Source organism: Pteropus vampyrus, unplaced genomic scaffold (assembly GCF_000151845.1).
Source record: "Pteropus vampyrus isolate Shadow unplaced genomic scaffold, Pvam_2.0 Scaffold306, whole genome shotgun sequence".
Lineage (NCBI taxonomy): Eukaryota > Metazoa > Chordata > Mammalia > Chiroptera > Pteropodidae > Pteropus > Pteropus vampyrus.
Window position 1 is genome coordinate 1,435,167 of NW_011889087.1, and position 23,668 is coordinate 1,458,834.

Genomic DNA, 23,668 nt, shown 5'->3' on the forward strand with positions numbered 1-23,668 from the left:
CTCAGGCCGCCGATACTTCACACCGTCCCCCTTCTTACCCGATCCTGCATCTGTCCACCCAGACCCTCAAGATAGAATCCTTGGTCACCCTTGGCAATCCTTCCCTCCCACAGCTCATACCCACCCAGGCACAAGTCCTGCCTCTCTGGGATCTTTTGGCCCTTTCCCTCCTGGTTAAGGCTGTTGCTTCAATCTCTTATCCACATGGCCCAGGACACCTTCCTAAGAAACACAACCCACCACGCCCCTCCTTGTTCCAAACTTCCCAACACAGAGCATAAGACCTTCCGCCCTGGACCAGTTGACTGTTCTGACTGTGCCTCTGTCTTTCTAAGCCCAGCGATTCTCAACAGGGGCAACTGTCCCCCAGAGGACATTTGACAATACTAGAAGACATTTTTGGCTGTCGCTACTCGGGAGAGGGGTATCACTGACATCTAGTGGGTAGAAGCCAGGGGTGCTGCTAAAACGTCCTACAATGCTCAGGATGTTCACCATGACAAAAAATCACCCAGGGCGAAATGTGAACAGTGCCAAGACGGAGAGAAGCCCTGACCACCCCAGGATGTGCTGGGGTCGGCCCAGCCCAGTGTGGCTCCTGGGCCTCAGTGGCACGCCTCCCCCAAGCCCTCACAACCTTCTCCCACTGAACTGAGATCTCCTACACTGGTCTCTCTCTGCAGACTCAGGACCCCCACAGACAGGCTCCAGCCTGGGCACCGTGGAACCCCAGGCCCAGCACAGCTGCACTGGGCGCTTGCATTATCTGTCCACTTGGATACTGCTGCACCCGTAATGCCCCCAGCAGAATACTCGTGCAGTTTAACTTCAGAAGAAAAGCACCAAACTCCTGGGATTGAATTGCAAACCAGAATCCCACCCTACAGCTACTTTTTGGAGGAAAAAAAAAAAAAAAAAGCTTCAGTGAAATGAAGCCATGTGATGCTCTGCTGTAAATACTGGGGCTGAGAGAGTATCTTCAAAGACTCATTCTGCAAAGGTGGGGTCAGCCAAAACTGAAAACAGGGTGGAGCTAACAGTTTATACACCTCAGTAACTGCCTGATGCGGCTGCTCCCCAGGGCAGGAACTGCTTTTAAAACTGCAGTTCCAGGACCTCTCGCCACCAAAATTCCTCGCTAATCCTGGTATCTCTAGAAACACTTTCTGATCTCGGAGTTTTCTACGTGGCAGCTCCCACAATGACACCTCAAATCTTGGTCTGAAAAAGCAGCCATGCTGGGGCTCTCACCCACAGGCCAGGAGCGCAGAGACGTTCTTCTGGCTGCTACACCACATGAAGAACACTCTCTGCCTGCCTAGAATTCAGGGCAAGTGTGTCGTAATAACAGAAAGTTGTCTTCTGGGGCAGTGTCTAACTGCGCTGCAGCAGTCTCTCAAAACAGGGCACTAATGACCCCAATCCAGTGGTGGATTAGCCTGATCCGAGGGTGATTAATCCAGTTTGGTGGCTGATGAGTCCAGGTGGGCAGCCTCTGATGAGAGGGTATCCACTGACTGTGACAATGCCTGGAAGAGCTCTGAGGAAAGAGAAGCAATCTTCAGATCCATTAGGATCCTGAGACCAAGTAAAGAACACGGAACATTAATTTTGTTGGAATACTTGGTAGACTGGCCCAGAACAGAAAACCAGCTCATTCAGTTCTTCAATGGCAAACTCTGGACTGGGATTAGAAATCTGGGGTTTCCTCATAAGCCCAGCACATTCACCCTTTATCAGCAGTCCCCAACCTTTTTGGCACCAGGGACTGGTGGCTCCTGAGAATCTAACGACTGATGATCTGAGGTGGAGCTGAGGCAGTGATGCCAGCACTGGGAGTGGCTGCAAATACAGATGAAGCTTCACTTGCCCGCTGCTCGCCTCCTGCTGTGCAGCCCAGGTAAAAGTCCGTGGCCCGGGGGTTGGGTAGCCCTGTTTACCTGACTTGGCAGAAGAAACAGCAGACACCCTATGGCTTATTTATACTGGGCTCTGGGATGTGTTGCAGCTCAGTAAGTGGATTCATCTTTCTATTTAGACTCATTATGCTAAAATTACAGAGGTGTTCTCTGAGCCTATCAACAGATGACAGAAGAGAAGCTAGCCCAGATGCAGGCACAGGAGAACTGAGAAAGTCAGACTAAAATAAAACCCTTGCTACGGACAACAGAAATGACAGAAATGGAAAGTCTAAGAATCTGGAAACTATAGGTTGAATCCCTTTTCCGATCCCTTCCCCCTACCCAAAGCCTTGTTCCTTTCCTGAGGGCCAGGCTCTCCTCAGCCTGTCTCTTGCCCCCTGCCCATCACCCCGGAGCACCACTGGCCTCTGGCAGTCGGTAGAGCTTCATGGTACGCTGCATGGTCATATTTCTGCTCAGGTGAGAGAACTTCACTTCAATCAGCTTCCGTGGGTTTAGGGACCGATGCCAATACCTGTGGGGACACAAATGTCCTGTCCTCAGAGGAGTCTGGCAAGTCCCATTAAGAGGACGATGGCATGGAGATGGCCAGCAGGTGGCGCGAGAGACACGTCGGGCCCCTCTTGAGCCTGTGGCACTGCCCTGCTCTCTAATCTCCCCTCAAAGAATTCAGAGTCGCCAGTGTTCTTCCTGGATTTTCTTTCTCCCTGTTTTTCTTTCTCAATTTCTTTCTTTCTTTTTTTTTAGGCGAGGCAACCCTTGGTTGACCTCACAGATTGCAAGGACCTTGTCAGCTCACAATCCCTTATTTTTTATTTTATTTTTTATGCCTACAGCACCTGGTCTTCCTAGGTGGTCTCCCATTCAAGTACTAACCAGGCCCGACCCTGCTTAGCTTCTGAGATCAGCCAGGATCGGGCTTGTTCAGGGTGGCATGGCTGTAGATTCTATCTCAATTTCAAAAGCAACTCCTGTTAAGCAGTTGCCTGGGAAGAGCACTCCTCACTCCTCACTGCTGGTATCAAGTCAACGGAAAAGACTTAAAGGTCTCTGCGTTTTTAACCTCCCCCCTCCTCTACTACCACATTTGCCTAGTGTTTTTCTTTTGACGTTCTTGAGGCACAGGCTGTGATTATTTCAAACAATTTTCTGAGGCAGAGGCTGTCCTTGGGTCACGCAAGGATCAGACATGCCCTCTTTGGCCCACACAATATTCAAAACAAAATTAAGCCAACCATTTAAAACATACAGATATTTACCACAAAAAACCCAGACTTAAGCTTGTCCTTATAAAAACTAAAACAAAATCCTTTGTTTCCAAATGGCAGGAATGAACAGGAGCTGAGAATGGCTTGGACAGGGCACGCACCGTCCAGTCTGCCGTTCCCATAACCTCCCCCTTTGCTTATCCATGCTCCCTACCTGGCTCCCGTGGGTGCCCACCACTCATCTCATCAGACACTAGAGAAGCAAGAGGCTCTCGGGCACGCACTGGGCTGAGGGGGAGCTGGGGCACAGAGACACACACAGCTCCTCCACTAGAACGGGCACACCAGTCCTGGGGCCTCGCAGGAAGAGCTGTTACCTGCAGGTGCCGACAGGCTTTGGTAACACCACCCCGGCGGTGTAAACGGCTTGGAAAATGCCCTCCAGGTGAACCCTCCGGGTTATCTCACGGATCAGGACTGGAGCCACTCTCTTGGAACGCAGCTTTTTGTGGACGCACAAGAAGTTGATCTCTACCATCTTCTTCTCTCTGAAAAGGAAAAACAAAAAACAAAAAAACAGTGACGAGGCTTTTAACCGGAAGGTAATCCCTGCGAGCATGGGCAGCCACCCCATAGGGACCGGGGCCCTCAGCACAGGCGTGTGTTCTGCTACGACCTGTGCTCGGCAGTCGGTACTTGGACTCCTTCCCACTGCTCTGCTCCACCAGGCAAGGAGCGCTCTCTTCTCAACACAGACTCAACTTCCAAAGGTGAGTGGGACTCCAGCAAACTGCTTTATTTGAAGGCACTGCCAGTGCCTCCCTGATGAATCTGCACTGGCAGGCTGGGGGAGTCCTGCCTTTAGCAGACAGGAAACTTCAGAGTAAGTCAGGGGTTATTCTAGGATTGCAAGGGTTTCAACTCCAACAAGAATCCCCGGGCTGTAAGTCCAGAAGAGTGTGGCAGATGGTTCTGACATTTCCAGCGAGAATGAACAACAGAGCTCGAAGGCCTCGTGACTATCTGGATGTGAGTCACACTGGCTCGGGCCCATTTCTGAAACTGCTCAAGTGCACCAACATGTGCAAGTTCAAATGCTGAGCTCCTGCAGGTAGTGCACCGGCCCAGGTCCCGGACACGAGAACCAGTAACAATTTAGAGCAAAGCAGGTGGTTCTTATTATGAATTTCTATTCCCGGGGCTCGAGTTCCCTCCCTTCGTGGGCTCTTCCCTTTCTTCTGTAGAAGGTGTGTGTACCTTGTTATCTTCCCTCCCTTCCAGACCAAGTAGCATGATGGGGATATGGCGGGTGGCGCTGGTGCTTACGTGTCATAGATGTGGATGTTTGCTGGGATGGCGCTGATGAACCCAACCAGTTTCCGACTTGAGACCACTCGAACCCCACAGTGCCACTGGGGGAGCCAGCCAGGCGGCCGGAGAGCCCTAGAAGAGACAAGGGCTGCGGCTGCGGTGCCTTGCCAGTGCGTGAGGCAGGCTGTTTGGGCTCTGGAGCAGAGTTTGGGTCTAACCTCATGCTACCACCTTCCTGAGGGTTCACAGCTAAATTTTCTTTAGGGCCAAATCCTCCTGGATACAAATGGAATTGAGCCATAGCCACTTCTTGCTGCTCAGCCCACTTGGCCTACTTACCCACCCAATCCAAGGCTGTCATACTGGGGATTTTATACCCGATCCAATTTCTTCGTGCTCACTCACTCTGACAGCTCATGCCAGAGGACTGGCCTCCTTGGCTCCGAGTCCAGTGGGTCCCGTGGTTGGAAGCCGACTGTGGAGCCCCTGGAGCTCTGGAATCCACCTGCCCTCCAGGTCCCATCATTGCCCTCTCTGCTTGCCCATTCTTCCCTTCCCTCCTCCATCAGGCAGCCCCTCTAAATTCAGCCTCATGCCTTCGCCTTCCTGGATATTAAATGTGGCCCAGCATGGTAGATGGCTCAGCCAGGCAAGGCCATTTTCATACACTGAGCGTGCTCAGGAACTGGATAGAAAAATGACTCTTCTTTTCTTTTACATCTTAGAAGCTCTCATCCCCCCTTCCCTTCTTACATAAAGTCACCATACAATAGACGAGTCTTTCCTCTGAGTACAGTGTCTCCCTCACCCAGTCATTTTATCTTAAATAAGGTTGCAATTCTAAACTCCACCGGAAGCAAGTCTCCTTCAGATGCAGGAACCGAGAGATCACACACGAACTTGCCATTCAAAGGCTGGCTCAGCGGGGATGAAAAATCTGATGCCCTGCGGAGGTTCTGCTCTCTGCCTTGCCCCAGAACCATAAGAAAGGCCTTACGACTCACCATAAAAGAAATTCTGGGGAATAATCAAATCGGAACATGTTGTCATCATCTTCCACATAATTCTCATTCAGGAGGGTGTATAATTCTTTCAGCTGTAGAGAAATATGGAGCTGCCTTAGAGCTTTCTGCCAGATAGGGGACAACTCCAATACCCTGGGGCTCCAAGCTTTTCAGAATGACAAGGCAAACTACCAGAAACGTAGTTTAAACTCACTTTAATCTCACAAATTCTTTCTATCCCAGGCATGGCAGGGACTCTTTGGGAACAAGCACCCTAGTTGTAACAGGAAACTGAGCCACCAATGGGTAGAGTGGCAGACTTCAAGTACATAACGTGGTAGAAGACCAAGAATATCATCCAACTAATCAACCACTCCATTGTTGAGACAAAGGAATGAATGAATGGATGAACAAGAAAAATAAAAGCATGCAAAAAGGATATCTGCCTTGGGAAGCCACAGAAGTTGCCTCTCTACCTGCCAGAGAAGCCAAGTGCTATTTTTGTGGAGTCTTGGGCAGGCCCCAGAGGCAACAGACGCGGGGTAAGCTCAGACCTGTTAGGCCCAGCTCTTAAAAAAGTCCTTGAAGAAGGCTTGCACAGAAGCTGTCTCCGTGTGGCTGCAGGGCTCCCTGTGACAGTAATGCCCAGTCCACACCTGTGGCCTGCCTGGGCCTACTCACCACACCACGATCCCCCAGGTCCAAAGCATCCCAAGTGAAGCCCTGGGGCAGGGTGTAGGGCTCCTGGCGGATGTTGTCCTTGTCAGGCTCCACGGGCCCATGAGTGTTCACCACTTCTCCTAGAAGAAGAGCACAGCCATGAGCCTCACCCCCTGCCTCTTCCTGAAGGGCAGGAAAAGGCAGCACTCAGCTCAAAAATCGACCAGAGCAAATTCCTCCTGTCCCCAGGAGCCCCTCATCTGTAGAACACTCTGTGCTTGGCAAATGCAGACCATCTCTCTAGCTACTACTTGGCCTCTAACTGAGGGCCAATTCATGGCAAATCTTCAGAACAATCACTGGGATCCAAGGTGGTTGGTTTTTTGAAAATCATTTTACATCTCCCTCTGGTTACTGAATGACAAACATTTATCTTGACTAATTTGGCTTCCCGCCTCCTGGATGGTGTAAAGAGTGCTGTCACAGCCCTGGCCCACGCCCATCAACCTGGAGGATCCATGAGGAGTTGCAACAAGGCTGCTTTTGTGTCAACAGCAACAACAATGCACTGGGCTCACTCCTGAACCAGATGATGGCATCTAGGCGCCAGGCTGGATCTTGGCCCTGCCAGCCTTAGCTCTCAGCAATGCGGGCCAGTTAACTGCTGTTGCCAACTCGGGCCTTTGGTGTTTACAGAGTCCAGCGAGCGCCTTTAGGCTGAATCACTGAGTCCACACAATGCTGCTAGGAAGTTAGGCTCTGACACAACATCCCACCCTGGACAGACACCCCTCTTCTGTGGATTATGTGGGGGGTACTTGGGGTACTCAGAAGACACAGCCTTGATTCCCACCCACAGCCAAACCAGGCTCATTTGATAACTTCAGACAAATCAACCACTTAATTTTGACTGTTGGAGTTATTTAGTTTCTATAATTCAGAGCTTGTTCACATTCACGCTTGGAAGAATGCAACATTTAATACATTTTAAAAACAAGTCTCCAGAACAGACCCACTCAGTACACTGCTTGCTCCTAGCATAAGGCTCTGTATACACTAGGCACTCAGTTCATGCTTTTACTGACTGTCAGACTCCTGGCCCAGATAGATCATTCTAATGTATAACCAGCAGCTCTAAACTCTCCCAGTAAAAGATCTGTGCAGCAGGTATAGCAGAAATGGCAACATCTGGCTATGAGCTGTGGATGATGCCATCAGGACTGACCACCTAACTCTTTCACACAACACGTTTACTGAACAACAGTGCATCAGACATTGTACACCAGGACAGGGGTCCCCAATCCTCGGGCTGAGGACCGATACCAGTCCATGGCCTATTAGGAACGAGGCCACAGAGCAGGAGGTGAGCAGCAGGCAAGCGAGCGAAGCTTCGTCTGTGTTTGCAGCCGGTCCCCAGCACTAGCATCACCACCTCAGCTCCACCTCAGATCATCAGGCATTAAATTCTCATAGGAGCACCAGTCCCTGGTGCCAAAAAGGTTAGGGCCACTGCACTAGGATATAGCCAGGAAAAGACAAGGTCCCTGTCCCCACAAGATGCACCATTTTCTGGGAAAACATTCAAGAAATGAGACATTCCCAACATGCTAAGGGTCACAAACTGGAAAGTGCAGGTGACAACAGGGACACATAGCATGGAAGTACCCGACTACCTCCTATTTACAATCTGACTCCCCAACAGGTTTGCTTGGGAGAGAGGTGATATTTTTCTTCCCTAGTTTAGAAACTGGCATTTTGATTTATTCATAAAGTAGCCCTTGTGAATTAGTTTAATATAAGTCCATCTGCTTCTAAGTCACTGCCATGTACAATTTTTAGAGTCTAAAAAGCCAAGGGCCAGACCCTTGGAAAATACCAAAGAGTTGTATTCTTGTCTTGTCTAGGTGGTAGTTGATTTTCCCTTATATTGAATTTATACCTTTTCCAAAGTACTTTTAACCTCAGAACGTTATTATTATTATTTTTTCCTAAATGACTTCCATGGACGAGATACTGGTCATCTCCCCCACTGTACAGTCACGCACCACATAACAGTAAGGATATGTTATGTGAAATGCATTGACAGGCGACGTCATCATTAGGTGAACACAGAGCGCACTCACACAACCTCGTGGTCTAGTCTAGTCCACACCCAGGCTCTATGGTCGAGCCTTCTGTTCCAACCCTGTATAGCATGTGACTGTACAAAACACCAGATGAAATCAAGCACAAAAGAAAATGATGCAATCAAGACATGAAGTAAACACAAGATGTATGAGGCTGTTGCCAGTGTAATGACATACTGTTTTATAGCAAACTTTGTTTCCATAAGTAGAAAGAGTACACTCTAAAATAATGATACATAGTAAATATATAAATCCGTAACATTGTCATTTATTGACATTATCAAATATTATGTACTGTACGTAACTGTATGTGCGAACTAGCAGTGCAGGTTTGCTAATACCAGCATCAATGTTGCTAGGCGATAGAAATTTTTCAGCTCCATTATGTCTTACGTGACCACCATTGTATATGTGGTGTCAATGATTGAAATAGTATGTGGCACATACTGTATTACAATAATCTCAAGGCCAAATCTTTTGTTTAGGCTAGTTACTAGGTCCTGCAGCCAACAAGCATTTCTATTCATTCCTTCGCCACTTGTTCATGGAATCTTAGAATGCGCCAGTTCTGTGGCAAGAGCTAGTGAATGAAATAGGCAACTTTTAAAAAGTAAAATGACATGATCTGAAAAGGGAGATCAAATGTTTGAGAGCACACAGAACTGTTATACAGCCTAAAACATTTGCTGTTTAGAAGGCCTTTCAATGGTGAATTTAGGATGATTTTAAACTTCTAAAGAATTCTAGGTCTCTTTGGTGGAATACAATCTAATTATAACTCTCCCAATAAGGTGGGGAGTACTGTAAACAAAGTACACTTGATATGCTTGAGTTTTACAATCATTAGCCCCATTTAAGTGGAAAAAATGAAGGCAAGAAATCACACGACTATAAGGATACTCGACATAGAATGAGGGTGGCGCCTCAGGCACGTGGACGAGCTGATGCCTGTAATGTGGTACTTTCTATGGGCTGACGCACAGAAACAAAAGAATCCTTCACTTGGACTTGACTGGCCATGGACCTGAAAGGCAGACTGGTCAGATGCTCAGAGACCACTCTTCCAGAGAGCCTCACACCACACACTGCATAGAAGCCACGTCCAGAAGAAACAGCACTGAGTCTTGCTGCGCCTTCTGAGAACATCAGGGCTCCTGTGAGCACCTGTGTGGCTTTCTCAGGAGCTTCTGAAAATAAAACTGCAGCGCTTTCTATACTTACAGGTAGAGAAATTGAGGCAAATAACAAAGAATAATTGGATTGAAGAGGAACAGAAGCCCATTGCCTAATTCACCTCATCCCCAGGTTCCCACTGTCTATGAAGAATGGAGCTAAGTTACCCATTTGCAAATCCCTAATAAAAAAATAAAATCAAACCAAAACCCCAAAAACCCATCTGACGACTGGACCACGACCTCTGACAGTCACCACAAAATGCCTCTCTGGGCATTTCATTCAGAGGCAGAATATGTGGCTCTCTGAGTTCTTCCTGTTCCCGGAGTTGTGTGTGGCTGTGGCAGGGGCAGAGTGGAAGATGGGGGAGAGTGGTCACTGGGACTGGTTACTAGGAATGCCCTTGGAAGAGGATGTGACCCAAAGCCTCCCTGGAGTGTTTAGCCATGTGAGCCTGGGACCTGGGTGACCCGGACAGCCCGACAGACAAGGTGGATGGGTTGGGACAGTGTTCTGGAATAGTGCCGGCCTGCCGTTTCATGACTCACAACTGTCTAGGCAGTGCTTTGCTTTCTATCCACCGTAGGGGCACACCTCAGCTTACTTCTGGATTGTGACTAAGTTATCCAGGAACTACATCTGCTCCAGAACAGAGCTTCTGAAACTTTCGAAGTGGACACAAATCCCCTGAAAGTTCTGATTCCGCAGGTCTGAAGTGGGGCCTGAGATGCTGCAATTCTACAAGCTCTTAAGCGAGGCCCATTCTGCTGGTCGGAGAACAACACTTCAAGCTGTATGGCTCTGTACTACATACTCCCTACCCCTGGAGCAGACGAATCTCCTTGGGCACAGCTGTCCCTCTTCCCTCACCAGTCCTTGGCCCTGCCCCGCCCTCCTCCTCCGCACCAAACACACTGTCAAGCCGAACTGTGTTCTGGAGGGGAGCAGTAACACGAACAACCTGAAGGTCACTGACATTTGGTGTTGGAACATATTTTTTTCAACATACTCACTTTCCCAGTCACAAAGAAAATAGGAGTTGGGCTACCAATGAGCCCAGAATCATGATGCAACTGCTCCAGAAACTTTTTGTCAACAGCAACTCTCTTAAGTTAGCCATCAAGGTTAGCTGTGGCTTGTTCTCAGCAGGCATCTCTAACTCTGCTATATCTAGTCTCTTCTGGAACTCTTTCGGATTTTCTGCCTGTCCCACCCTTTAAGAGTTCATTGTAGTTTTTTTAAGGGGTGCCAGCCAAACCTGCATATGGTATTCCAGATGCTGAACCATCACTGTTAAGCGAAATGTCAAATTATTTCGCATTTAGTAAGCGTGCACTGGCAAGAGACAAGGGGAAGAGGCTGGGGACTTGGCCCATTCCAGGATTATGCATTTGCCCAGATAAACAAGGCAGTCTCTCTATAAAAATCTATGTGGGAAGCCAGACCCACGGGCAGACATCCCCACTCATCAAGTGCCAGTGCACTGTTTTTCTTTGTAGATTCATATTGGATGATGATGAACTTTGAAGAACCATTATTTATTCTCAGTGTGTGTTACGGTGCAATGATGAAGTCCCTGAACAATAATCTTTTCTGTACTGCATTTTAAAGACTATCCTCTCAAAATAACCACCGAGGAACTCCGGGACGCTATTGCTCTCTCTCACAAATTCAGTGTGGAACCCTTAGCATGGCTAAGGCACATACGCCCCTTGCCTTCCCTGCCCTTGCTTGAGGAAGAAAGCATATACATACCCAGTTTGGGGACGGGCTGTGTGTCCCAGAACTGGTAGCTTCGCTTGCTAGCCTCCTCCATTGTTTTGGCAGGTCCCTGACCCACTGAAAATAGTTCAATGGCCTTCTGTATTTCCTGGATCCTCTCTGCTGGCAAAGAGTTCATCTGAATGAGACAAAGTTAGGGAGAGAAAAGGCCCATTATGTTAATAAGCACTTTTGATTAATTGCAGGTTCAAGAGTTAAAGGTACAACTCAAAGAAGGGGTGTGGTTCCTGCCCTAATCCCAGAGGTTACATATCATATGACAACTGGAAAAAGTTATTGATGATGAGCAATCTGGTGGGTGGGTACTTCCTACAGGATTTCTTCCCGTTTTGTGATGTTCGATGGTAAAAGTAATACATGCTCAGTGTAAAATTCCAAACAGTGCAGAAATGTATAATATGTAAAAATCCAACCAGTGCAGAAATGTATAATATGTAAAAATCCAACAATCCCATCCCTCAAATACCATCCTTGTCAGCAACAATCATAATTTGGGAGATAGACTGAGAAGAGGCAAATATAATTTCAGACTTTTTTACATGCAAGTTCCAAACACACACAATTTCGAAAACTAAAATTGGATCGTATAGTATTATTCCACAAACTGCTCTTCTTTAAACGCTATGTCTTAAAGATCTTTCTATGTGGCTGAAGAGACTTGCCCATTCTAACAACTGAATCCACTGTGTGTATGGATCACAGTGAATTTAGACAACCCCCTACCAATGTGCATTTTGGTGGTTTTGTTCTTCAGTGTTACAAACAATGCTGTAATGAACTTTCTTGTACATCCATTTTTGTTTACTGGGATATGTATTTTTGCAGGATAAAGTCTGAGAAAGGAGGCTTCCTGAGTCAAAGGATATGCACATTTCAAATTATAATGTATACTGTCAACTTGCTCTCTAAAGAGTATCGGTTAATAACCCAATGAAGAATGCATGAGAGCATGCGTTTCTCCACTCTCATCATTCGATTTACCTAATCTTAATATCTGCCAATTTAGGAGAAAAAAATATACATATTGCTCTCATTTTCATTTCTTTCATTGAGTTTAACCATCTTTTCATACACTGATTGAACATTTATATTTTTTCTTTGTAAACTGCCTACTCATTTCATTATTTTAAATGGACTGATTCACATATTACAAATATTTTCTCAGTTTATTATTTGTTTTGACTTTTACAGAGAAATTCGAATTTGTCAATTTTTCTTTATGGCTTCTGGGTCTTATGTCAGGCTTATGATTATAAAAATAACCATAATTTCTTCTACTTTACTATGTTTTTTCTTCATTTAGATTGTAAAGGAAAGGAAGACTATAAATCAATATGTTTACATTGCTTATTCCTGGGAGGTAGGACTATAAGTGATTCTAGTTTTAGTTTTCTTCCTCTTGCTGGTTTTTTCTAAATTCTCTTCAATAAACAGCATCACTCTCATAGAAGAAAATGGAAGGGCTATGTAAATGGTATTTTGTTAAAATTTTCTAATTTCGGACTGAACCATTTTGATATAGGCTTGAGCTCAAATACTCACCCCCAGACAAACAAACAAAAATCCTCAAAGCCAAAGTATGAGCTTGGGCTGGAATTCCTGATTGAAAGACTAAAGTAAGCCAACTCTCTCATCTTTAAAATGGGAATACCCCTACCTACCCTGAAAGGATGTAGAAGGTTTGGGGTTAATTTAAATGAAGTGCCTAGCGAGAACCTAGCCAACATGGTGGTCAATAACGATGGGTTTTTTTTTAATAGTGAGCTTGATATTGAAAATAGTAAAACATTACTTGAAGCCATTTCTCAATAAGATAGAAGATTTGAGTCGGAGCATACCATTTGAAGGATACAGCAAAGTATGGGTAGACTGAGACCGGATTTCTGCGAGGCTTATAAGCTGTTTTGGAGGCAATTCTAAAAGAGGAATTATGGATATGTTTTGAGCTTCCCCAGGGCCTGCTTTAAAGAGGATAGCACTTTACTGAAATAAAAGGTTTTTCTTTTTTTAAAATGTTGCTTTATTTACGAAACAAAACCAACCTCACCCACACTCCGGGTTTCATGTCAGTGTGTCAGTCCCAGGTCCTAAGCTCTAGGCCAGTAGTTCTCAACTAGTGGAACTCAGAAATTGACTCTGGGACTCAGAGTTTTCATTTCAATGACTGCGGCATTAAGAGAATGTTTGCAATATATAAAGGTCTGCCTTAAAAAGGACAGGGCTTATATTCCCACAGTGGTGGAGACTTAAGACGGAAAAGGCTGAGAACCGCTGCTCTAGGCGACAGTGGCTAGCACAACGTAGTATCCAGCACCTCGCACAGCATCGCACGTAGTTATGTACCTGTGCACTCTGAGGGGACACCAATGTCTAACCAGCTGTGTCTTTTACGGCTTGATAGCAGATTCATCTAGTCTAGGGCAGCGGAGGGCAGCCCAGGGATCCAACTCCTCCATCTTGAAGTAACAGCAGTGGAGACTGTTAATCTAAATTGTTCCTATACATTTACCCCGAAACTCTGTCTTCTGAAAAAGTGACTCTTGGTCACAAGAAAACAGAGCCTCCTTGTTACCTTCACAGGCTGATCCTGGGCTGAATCTGTCTCGCTGCCTTTCTCTTTCTTCTTTTTTTGTTTCTTTTTCTTCTTTTTGGCTCCAGTGTCATTGGCTGGACTCAAACCACTGTAAGACAAGTAAATACTGATGCAGGGTTTTTAAAAAATCATCTGTTTTGGGCTACACGGACAAAGAGCTTTCTGTAGAGCCAGACCTTCCCTTAATCAAGCCTGTTGGCTTCAGAAGCAGACTAGAGAATCCAGGTTCCCAGAAGGGGCATTTAGAAGACACCAGAAAACACAGCTCTCCCAACTCCCACTAGCTCCCAGGGAGGGAGCACTGGACAAGGAATGCCCTACTTGTTTGAAAGAAACTTTTCTATTCTTGCTTTTATTTTATGTGTTATTTTCTTTAGATTGCCAGGTTGCTGGTACCAAAGGCAAATGATAATTATTAACAGGGCATTCATACCACCAATACATGCTTAGCATCCTGAATTTAAAAGGATGACAACCTAAAATGGTCTTTATGGCAACCCTTCCTCACCCCACTCCCACCCTCCCAATGCATTATTAGGTTTTAATGAGTTTCTCCAGCTGACTCTAAAGCACAAAGCAGTATTGGAAAGGGAAGAAGGAAGGTGGAAAAAAGGCAGTTTAAAGTTGCTGTGCTCTATATCCAAAATAGTCAATCAGGAGAAATGCCAAAATCAGTCCTGCAGGATCGAGGACTGCTGTCGTAGGCTCAGACTGGGTGATCAACACAGGCAAAACCCAGCACAACAGTGAAACATCCAGCCACTCCTGACACTAAGAGATTACACGAAACGTGTGTGTGTGTGTGTGTGTGTGTGTGTGTGTGTGTGTGTGTGTGTGTGTGTGTGTGTGTGAGAATATGGTAATAGGGACTTCCACAAGCTGCTTTTCCTCTGCATGACATACCCAATGAATGCAGCAAAAAGTTTCTTAGCCACATTTCTACAATCTCTCATCATTTTCTGTATTGTCTCTCAATATCTTTATTGAGACACATATCATATATTATACTGGGTTTGACATTTTCCATTCATTAGCTCCCAAATGTTTCCCCCCAATTCTTGTTGATTTTAGGATAATAATTTGATTCCGGGTTTCCTTCATTTTAATGATGAATTTTAAGGTTCATCTTGTAGCCTGCTTTCATAATTATTGTTGTTGTTGGTTTCTGCCATGTCTAAATTGATACTGGCATTGTCAGTCTGGGAGCAATGTCTGATATCACTCTGCTATACTCCCTGGAATTCTTCCATTAAAAAGTCAAAATTAGGAGTCCAATCTGAGAGTACAGTAAACCCTAATCTGCAGGATCAGCTAAACTCAGCGTATTGTTTTACCTGTATATTCTAGATAACCAATTTTCAAAGAATAAAACAGTCAAACGCATTTTCCATACCATTATGGCAAATATCATTTAAGCTTTATTTTATAATTCAGAAAGCCTTCAAGGTCTTACACGTGTTGGGGTTATTATGAATATCAATTCTCTCATAGCAAGTGGTATGTGTTGGGAGGAGGCAATCTGTAACCACATGCTGCCATTTCCTGCTGTAGAATATCTTCAGACTAATCTCTTCCTGGTCCAGGTAGGAGCATTCACATCCAGACTTCGTGACCTTACACATGGACTAAAGTTACCTCTAGCCTGTACTGGATCTTCCTGACTTCACAATCTTTCTGCAACATCTTGAACTCTATACAGCTATGGGACTCACCTCTGTGAAAATGACTTTCTTCATGTCCCTTCCATGCCTGAAAGTGACAGCAGCTTCTTAGCCTGGAAGAGATCAAACCCGACTTTTCCCTAGGCCCATGACACTCAGTTCCCATCTAGCTCACCCATCCAGCTGTGCCTGCACCCATCTGGCTAGGCCTCTCATCAGGTTCCTCACGCAGAGACTGTGAAGTCAGGGAGGTCCAGTCAAGGCTGGAGGTCATTTTAGTCCAAACGTAAGGTCATGAAGTCCAGACGCAAGTGCACCCCCTAGGTATTATATTAATGAGACACGGAAGGCATAATATGGAAGGATGACCGCTAATAAGGTAAACGCCTTAAAACCGATGCTCAGCAAAACCACCAAGGCCATGGCAAAGAACTGGAACCATAAAGTCATTTATGGCCAGAAGATAATTTTTTTTCTCTTAATAACTCAATTTTGTTATCACGTGCAGGCCCGTTTGCACCCTATGACAACTCTATGTGGGTTTCTTATTCTAGAGATAGTCTCACTCCAGTCTGAGGATTATACGCAGCATCATAAGGTTTAAAAACTAGCGATGTTAGGAGACAACCAGTGCTCCGCTGTTGATACAATTTATAAATCCTTATTCATTTCAGCTTATGGAATGAATTCTCTGGTCCCTGTATATGAATTACCATAAGAATTGTTTATACAATTCTATAGAAAAAAAAATTTTTTAAGCCATGGTAAAGAATTGCTACATAGTAATCAATTGGTTACTTACTAAATATAATTTCACCTAAAGAAAATAGAAGAAATTACTTCCTCCTACTTTAGACATCTTTACAAGTATGCAAAATCACTAAAAAACTACCTTCCTGCCTTTGCTCTCACTACTCAGTAGAGACACTTCTGTGTAGCCTTCTCCTCAAGGACTCCTTTTTTATAGAAGGACCTTGGGCTGAACTTTTGTTCTGTTTTATGATTAATACAAGTGCCTGGCAAACTCCAAGACGCAAACTAAAACCACAGAGCTAATTTCATTTTCCTTGTATCGGCTTGAATTTGCACATGTAGCTACTGAGCAACAATCCTGTTTCAACTTGTACATCAAGCATACAGAGACAGCTGAAGAACAAAGGGGAGCTTAAAAAAAAGTCATTTTTACTGAGCTACCAGGTACTGAGCCACATCCAAGAGAAGACATTATCAGCTCTCCACGGTATTATAAGTCAACACCCCAAACAGGAAGACAACTGACTCAGAGAAGAGACTTCCAAGGAGCCCACCCACTAGGGGCAGCTTTCCAGGTGATTACGACTGTTCATAAGAAGCAAGTTCAGAGGCCTTGAGAGTAGGTCTTCAAGAAGCATCCTAGGAAGCCAATACTATTTCACTCAAGAATGGCCTCCATTTAGATTTGGGGAGAACCAAACCAGAGGACCCCACAGAAGCCAGGGCTAGTCTTTCTCTAAGACTTTAGCACTGTTTTGAAAGGGACCTGAAGTCCATACCCACTGGGTAGGGGTCCCCATCGTGCTGGGATTCTGCAAATTCAAAGAGAAATCTCTTGAGTTCTCTAAGCCTGCCAGTCACCATCATATACTCCAAAGAGACCGGCCAGAACCTTGGAATACTGCAAGCCAAAGTCTAACTCTGGTTCATTTCATGCCAAAATAATGAACAGAGAATTAGTGAAATTTGCCTTCTTTCTTGGGAGGGGGGTGCGGTGTGTGCCTGCAATGGAATGGGAGTTCACATAAAAAAACTGAATTTTATATTCTAAAGTAAAGTTGATCGACCCAAGTCATTAATGAATAACCTAGCAAATATGGGATGAATTAACAGAATGATAGACCCAGAAACAGGAAAGAAAAGCAATCAAGAAATGTCATTTTTTTCACAAATGCCAAAATATTCTAATTTCAAACGTGTAAGAAATCTTATGGATGCTCTGTTAGAAAGTCAGGGCAGGGGGAGGAGATGAAAAATGAACCCCAGGACTTATATCTAGAAACAGAATGCAGAGTCAGAGAACATGGGTGGGCGGGAGGAAAGGGCGAGCTGAGAGATGAGCAACGGGAGCAGCAAACTTCCAGATGACATGAGCCGCCGGTGAGGGTCTGTATGTGGGCCTCCTCTCAGTTCCACTGGGTGACAGAATTCACTCAACGGCGTGTGGCTGAGGAACAGAAAGCTGTTATTGTGCGTGCTAAACAACCAGAGCTGGAAGGAATCTCTGGGCTAGCTGGCTTAACCTGTTGTTCACAGAAGCAGAAACCAAGGCCCAGGCAAGGTGGTTCATCAACTAACCAACAAGTACCCTGTGACAAGCCACCAATCTCCAAAGACTTAGCCCATTCCTCCCCCAACACCAGAGTCTCATTCCCTGTTGAGAATTTACCTGAGAATCTCTAAAGCCAAAAAGAACAGTTTGATCACACTGGGCCTTAAAATAAATTTTTCTGTATCAGAGGAGCAGGTGTTAAAGGCAATGAAGAGAGTTAGCCATGTTCTATCCAGAAAGCCTCCCTCCTCTGCCCATTCTAGCTCTCCTTGATGTCTAAAATTACGATCTCTCAAACAATGTAATGCTTTATATATAATAATGTGCTGCTTCCTGGCTTCCCAATGACATTAAAAATTTCCTACGTATAGGGACCACATCTTAAACAGCTGTTTCCCACAGCACACAGTGAAGAGTTCAACAAATATGTGCTTGACTAATGCTTCCCAGGCATAATTGACTAAAATAAAACTCCGAAAAGCTAGAGCCCGCAGAGGGTCAGAAAATATCTTCAGTAATATTTCCATAGGACAGCTGTGCTAATAGTCTATGCACGCAGAGCACATGCTGTGCTCCTTAAGGCCACTGATTAAGATTTTAAATTACCAACTTTATTATTTGTTGTCTTCTCCCTCCTTAGGACCTATTCCTTTAAGAGTGACAACAACAAAAAGCTCCAGTATAAACTACAAATGATTCCCATGTCTTAAACACAGACTACAGGTTTAGTTTTGATTATAAAATCAACAGAAAGAAAGAGTTCAGAAAATAAAATTTACAACATTTGGTCACTTGTTTTCCACCTCTAAAAACTGAAAGTTAATTCTTTGGGCTAAAATTCAAAATTTCCAGGGATACTTAGTAAATAAATCCTAGTCTATAATATCCTTTTGATTTCACTTTTAGACATAAAAAAATCCTTGTGCAGATCAATTTACTTATGATTTATGAAACATTCACCAGCAATCTTATTAGTACTCAGAAGGCCCAAAGAGGGGTGAATGACATGGCATTTACATGGGAGCCCAGGTAGAGACCACATGGCATGAATCAGCATAAGCTGCCTATCCTCTGTACTGCTGTGCCTGCAGGATCACTTAATGCAATACCCCAAACTGCAAATTTCCACCAATCAGTTATTTACATAAAAAACTGCTTGCAAATCCTAAATGACAGAAAAAATGAAAACACTTTAGTAAGAACAAAAAGATACCGTAGGAGGCCTGTAAAAAGGACAGCAGGTTGTGGGAAGGAATTACAAAAGATTGCTTTTATGTTTACCCTCTGCCCTCCCTGAGATAGTCAGCCAGTTTTGAGAGTGAACAAGCAATTCCTGTCATGGAAGAAAACGGGTTTTTTAGGGGTCATAAAAGCTCTGACATACTCAATAGTTTGAAATGGGAATGAGACAGAGGTGTAAATTCCACATCCTCTAGGTTGGTTTGGTGGGCTAGACTGTAACCTGACAACTCCAAAGTCAAATCAAATGCTGTTCAGAGACCATTTTCGGCAATTTTCTGAGCAATGAATGACTCAATGCTGGCAGCAATTTCACACACTAGAATGACCTCTAGAAAGATACTGGTCTATCAAGGAGAGTTTAAAAAGGCCAGTCACCTCCATCACCAACTGGATTCCTAGTTAGGGAAAGGCCATGGGTTACTAAATGAATCCAAAAACTGGACTCACACTCCCAGAGAGTCAGGATGTAGAAGTCAATGCAGTAGGGAAAAGAAAAATCCAGTAAGTTTAGAATGTGTCCTTCAGGGTGTCAAAAGGAGAGGTGGAGATGCAAATCCCAAGCCTCATTACAAAAGCTAAATCAGTTACAAGTGAAGTCAAGCTGAGATAATCCATGCAAAGGGCTTAGCACAGTGCCCAACACATTGTAACAGCCAGAGATAACATTTACTGAACACTTAACAGTGAATCCTCCTCAGCTGCCTCTCAAAGTTAACAGCAGCAGAAAAATTTTTGAAGCAAGGACTGATCCTGTTAAAGAATTTTAGTTTCTTCCTTCCTTTCTTTCCTTTTTTTTTTTTTGGTGCTCTCAATTGAAAACACCATGTTTTGTGTGCCTTAACTGCAACAATCCAAAGAGTACCTTCCTCGAGGAACTAGAAGAGAGGCTTGCAGGGTAGAGATTTCAAATAAAAGGTTAGAGAGGGAGCATTCAAGAAGCATCATCCTAAAGTTATGAAATCTACAAAATCTATGGTCCCAAAATCTACAAACTCCACAGCGAAAGAGTTAACTGTAGACTTAATAAAGCTGGAAAATCTTTGAGTGAGCACATTAAACAATGTGAAAAATCAGCAAAACTGGTTTGCCATGAGCAGCAGTCTCCCTGAAATAGGCTCTCATTTACTTTTCATTTCTTCTGCTTTCCAGTCTCTTCTCTTTGAAGCAGCTCTTGATTAGTTTCTTTTTAATTGCCACTTAATTGGGAAATAAAATTAGAATACTTATTTGATATCAGTGATGAGGTTTCTCTTTTCATTTCTGCTTTGATCTAGTTTTGAAAAACCAAAAGCTGAAGGGAGAAATTAAGAACTAAAAAGATTTCTTCTTTCCAAGAGCTAGATGCAGCTATAAACCACCAAGTAAATATGGAAAGAACCATTCTTGGAGAATGTGAAGAATACAAAAGCAAGTAAGGAGAGCCTATGGAATTCCTTTCAAAAAGACCTTTCTTTTAAGTTTTTTCATAAGGGATAATATCTCATGATTAAGAAGAGAGGAAAACTTAAAGGAACCCATCTTAACCTGTCCCTAGAGTAAGAAAACAGGGCAGAAAAGAGACATTCCTTATCAAAAGGGTCTTGACCAACGGCTTACCAGCATCTCAGTGGTATCGATGACATTGCAAAATAAATTCCGAAAGAATCCTAGGAACAAAAGTCTAAATTTTTTTCCTGTTCTAGAACACCCAGGTAAACTTTACTTGCTTGGTATCTCAAAATTAAAATCAGCCAGCTAATAAGATTTCTTCTGTAGTGATATTTCTGGGGAAAGCCTTTCACTAAAAACAAGCAGATTAAACCATATTGATGAATCATGAACTGCAAAAGGATGCAGCATAAAGATACCTTAGTGTGACTCTCCTCTCAATTGCTCAGGGTAACTTACGTCAGGCAAGTAACTGGGGTAAAAATGCTGCCTTCCTTTCCTCTGTTCAGTAGATATTTAAAAAAAAAGAATAGCTGATAGAAAAACACATATATATATACACACACATAGATGCATATACTACATACGTATGCATGTACACGTGTTTATATGCACATATAAAATTTGTACTCACCAAATGTTTAATTATGGAAGAAACACATGACAAGTCAAGAACTAAACTTATACACAAAGAAACATAAGAAACTAGCAGAACTGTACTTCCTATGGTTCCAGTGCATGAATGTAGCTCATTTCATTAGTGTAAAGAGCACTGTGAGCCCATCTTGAAAGAAAGGTCTGAGAAAAGAAGGGTTAGTTTGAACTATCATAAACTAATTGCATATTATACTTTAGAATCATTATCATTAAAAGGAACAATTCCCCTTATATAACTTCAAAAACATTCTAAATATAAGTAAAGACAAGAAAATTTTCAATAAGCCAAAAAGCAGTGGAAAGCTTCCACAGAAAATTGGAGGATCCTTGATTTCTGTACGTATTTCAGAAAAACTATTGCAAAGCTTACAATGAGACTTATTTGGGGGAAAGAAAATATATATTTAAGAAAAATCTGACATCCTTCCTCTCAGTGAAGAGAAATGAAACTCCACTAATATTGGGCTAAGAACTTTAATCATTCACTCATGCAGCAAATATTCATTAATGCTAAGTGTGAGGCATCTCAAAAGACATGAACCCTGTTCTCAAGCACCTTACCTTACAGTCAGGTGAGGCAGGGAATGGACACATGTCATTTAACTACTGTTATGATAAAAGCTACAAAAAACACGGTATATGATAAGGGCAGGGAGGCAAATTGGGGGAAGGAGGACATAGAAGATTTGAAGTAAAGAGCGAAGAAGACAGAACTCCAGATGTCATCTTATTTAATCCCTACAACTGGAGATAAAGTAACTTTCCCAGTGTCACAGAACAATATTAAGCGTCAGAACCAGGCTTTGAACCCAGGCTTGAATAACTCCAGAGTCTATGCTTTTCTCACTGTGCCATACAGATTCTGCCCAAATCCATTTCCTCTGACAATTAATGCTAAAATGTTGACTCTACCTCAGAATCAAAATACCAGAACTAGACTCTGCCCCCCAAGCCGGGGTCCCCCGTTTTTCACCAGCCATCTACTAATTTATTTATTATAAAGACCTCTAGATTCAGGATGCTAACAAACTTAATCTGTATACCTGGACCATAACCATGAACAAAAACCACAACAACCAAAAAAAAAAAAAAATCGAAGTTTTTTTTTTTTAAGTTACCATTTTGTTGTACTATAAATGAAACATAGAACTTTCTGCCAAGCAGTTTTGCAACATGATTCACAGATTATAGGGAACAAAACCAATTAAAGACCTATAGACTCTGGTCAGGGCAACAGTTTAGCAAAGAAAAAGAAAAGTAACTACACAGAGAGCAAAGAAGCAGCTATACTTTCACTTCTGAAATGACTTCTAATTCAACAACTCCCATCTATGATTGAGAGCTCTACTCAGTAGGGCTGCACTTTCCCTTCTTCCTGTTTCTCCTGTTTCCTCTTTCTCGGTGCTTTCATTTTTTGGAATCTCAAACGTCGTCAAAATAAGGCTTTCATTACATTAGATCTGTTGTGAGTTATGGCAAAAAAACACAATTTTATACACCCAGATCTGACAAGCTTCCTTTTCCTTTATATTTCTTGTCATTTTCAATGCTGATTGAAGAACATAAAAGCCAAGTCTTTTAACGCAAAGATTCATCACAGGCAGATTACAAACCATTTAAATAATCCTATACTCTCCCATCTCTACGAGGTAGCAGAATTTATTTTAAAGTTTATCCAAAGACTTCGACCTTTTACCTTTTACCTTTATCTCCAGGACTACCATCAATACTGCAAATGACAAGATGACTATAAAAAATCAGATCACAGGCTCGGTCAAAGTTATATATCCAAAACTGACTCTCATGACTTTCCTTTACAGATACAGATGGGGAGAGTGAGTGTCAGCCACTGTAACACTATGAAGAAAGAGGAATGACAGGCTTACAAGAATGAAAACTGATTTGGAAATAGAACTCAACATTCAAATGCCTAATGCATTTCCTCTGCCCGAGGAACAATACTTACTAGTAAGCAAGATCCGAAAGTACAGGGCATGCAATATTAAACCCACCTCCAAACACCGACCAAGAAGGACCATCACTCAACATCTTGAAGCTTGAGGCTACTTCTCGCAAAGTTAACAGAGCAAAGATGCTGGAAGACCTAATTATATATTGTTCAGGAAACGTATGGATTATTTGGAGCAACGGACACCATATACATCAAAACATTATACAGTAATTACGTAGGGTTTATAAGGTGTTTATATTTTGAGATTCTCTGGTAGTGACATTTTACAACATAATTATGGTTTGTATAGCCTGGTGAATTTCCTCATTGAAGCGAAATGTTTTATCATTCGTTTATTGCTAATCACGTTGTTCATACAACACCACTAACAACGTCCCCTTTGAACTTTAGTGTTATATTGGCCGTGTTGTGCCATCGAAAACCATTGTCCAACAAGCTCTTCCCCCCGGAAGCGCCTGAAGCACACGACTGTGGAACGTTACACAGAAGAACTTTATAATAAAAGTACTGAATGTCTCCGGCCCTTAATATACTGAGCACCCACCCCAGTAAATGACAAAGACAGCAACCAATCGCCAGGCAGGACTCCAACATCTCAGCCAATAAGAATTTGGGGGTGGGGTT

The 23,668-nt window shown here is 43.5% G+C and overlaps 1 protein-coding gene and 1 pseudogene across 3 annotated transcripts in view; both read right to left on the reverse strand.

Annotated features, from left to right (window-relative positions):
* NMT1 (N-myristoyltransferase 1) overlaps positions 1 to 23,668 on the reverse strand; it is a 30,241-nt gene that overhangs the window by 6,314 nt on the left and 259 nt on the right. Inside the window, exons 2-9 of one of the 3 annotated variants that reach the window (XM_023521559.1) lie at positions 15,492 to 15,553; positions 13,759 to 13,867; positions 11,160 to 11,304; positions 6,127 to 6,245; positions 5,446 to 5,537; positions 4,457 to 4,573; positions 3,508 to 3,678; positions 2,328 to 2,436 (exon numbers count right to left, since the gene is read on the reverse strand). In XM_023521559.1, the coding sequence (XP_023377327.1) occupies positions 2,328 to 2,436; positions 3,508 to 3,678; positions 4,457 to 4,573; positions 5,446 to 5,537; positions 6,127 to 6,245; positions 11,160 to 11,304 (753 nt within the window). In that variant the 5' untranslated portion in view covers positions 13,759 to 13,867; positions 15,492 to 15,553. Of the gene's footprint in view, positions 1 to 2,327; positions 2,437 to 3,507; positions 3,679 to 4,456; positions 4,574 to 5,445; positions 5,538 to 6,126; positions 6,246 to 11,159; positions 11,305 to 13,758; positions 13,886 to 15,491; positions 15,554 to 23,668 lie in introns of all 3 variants that reach the window. The other 2 variants (XM_023521558.1, XM_011377116.2) reach the window with 2 other exon arrangements.
* On the reverse strand, positions 2,750 to 2,868 carry LOC111730310 (annotated as a pseudogene).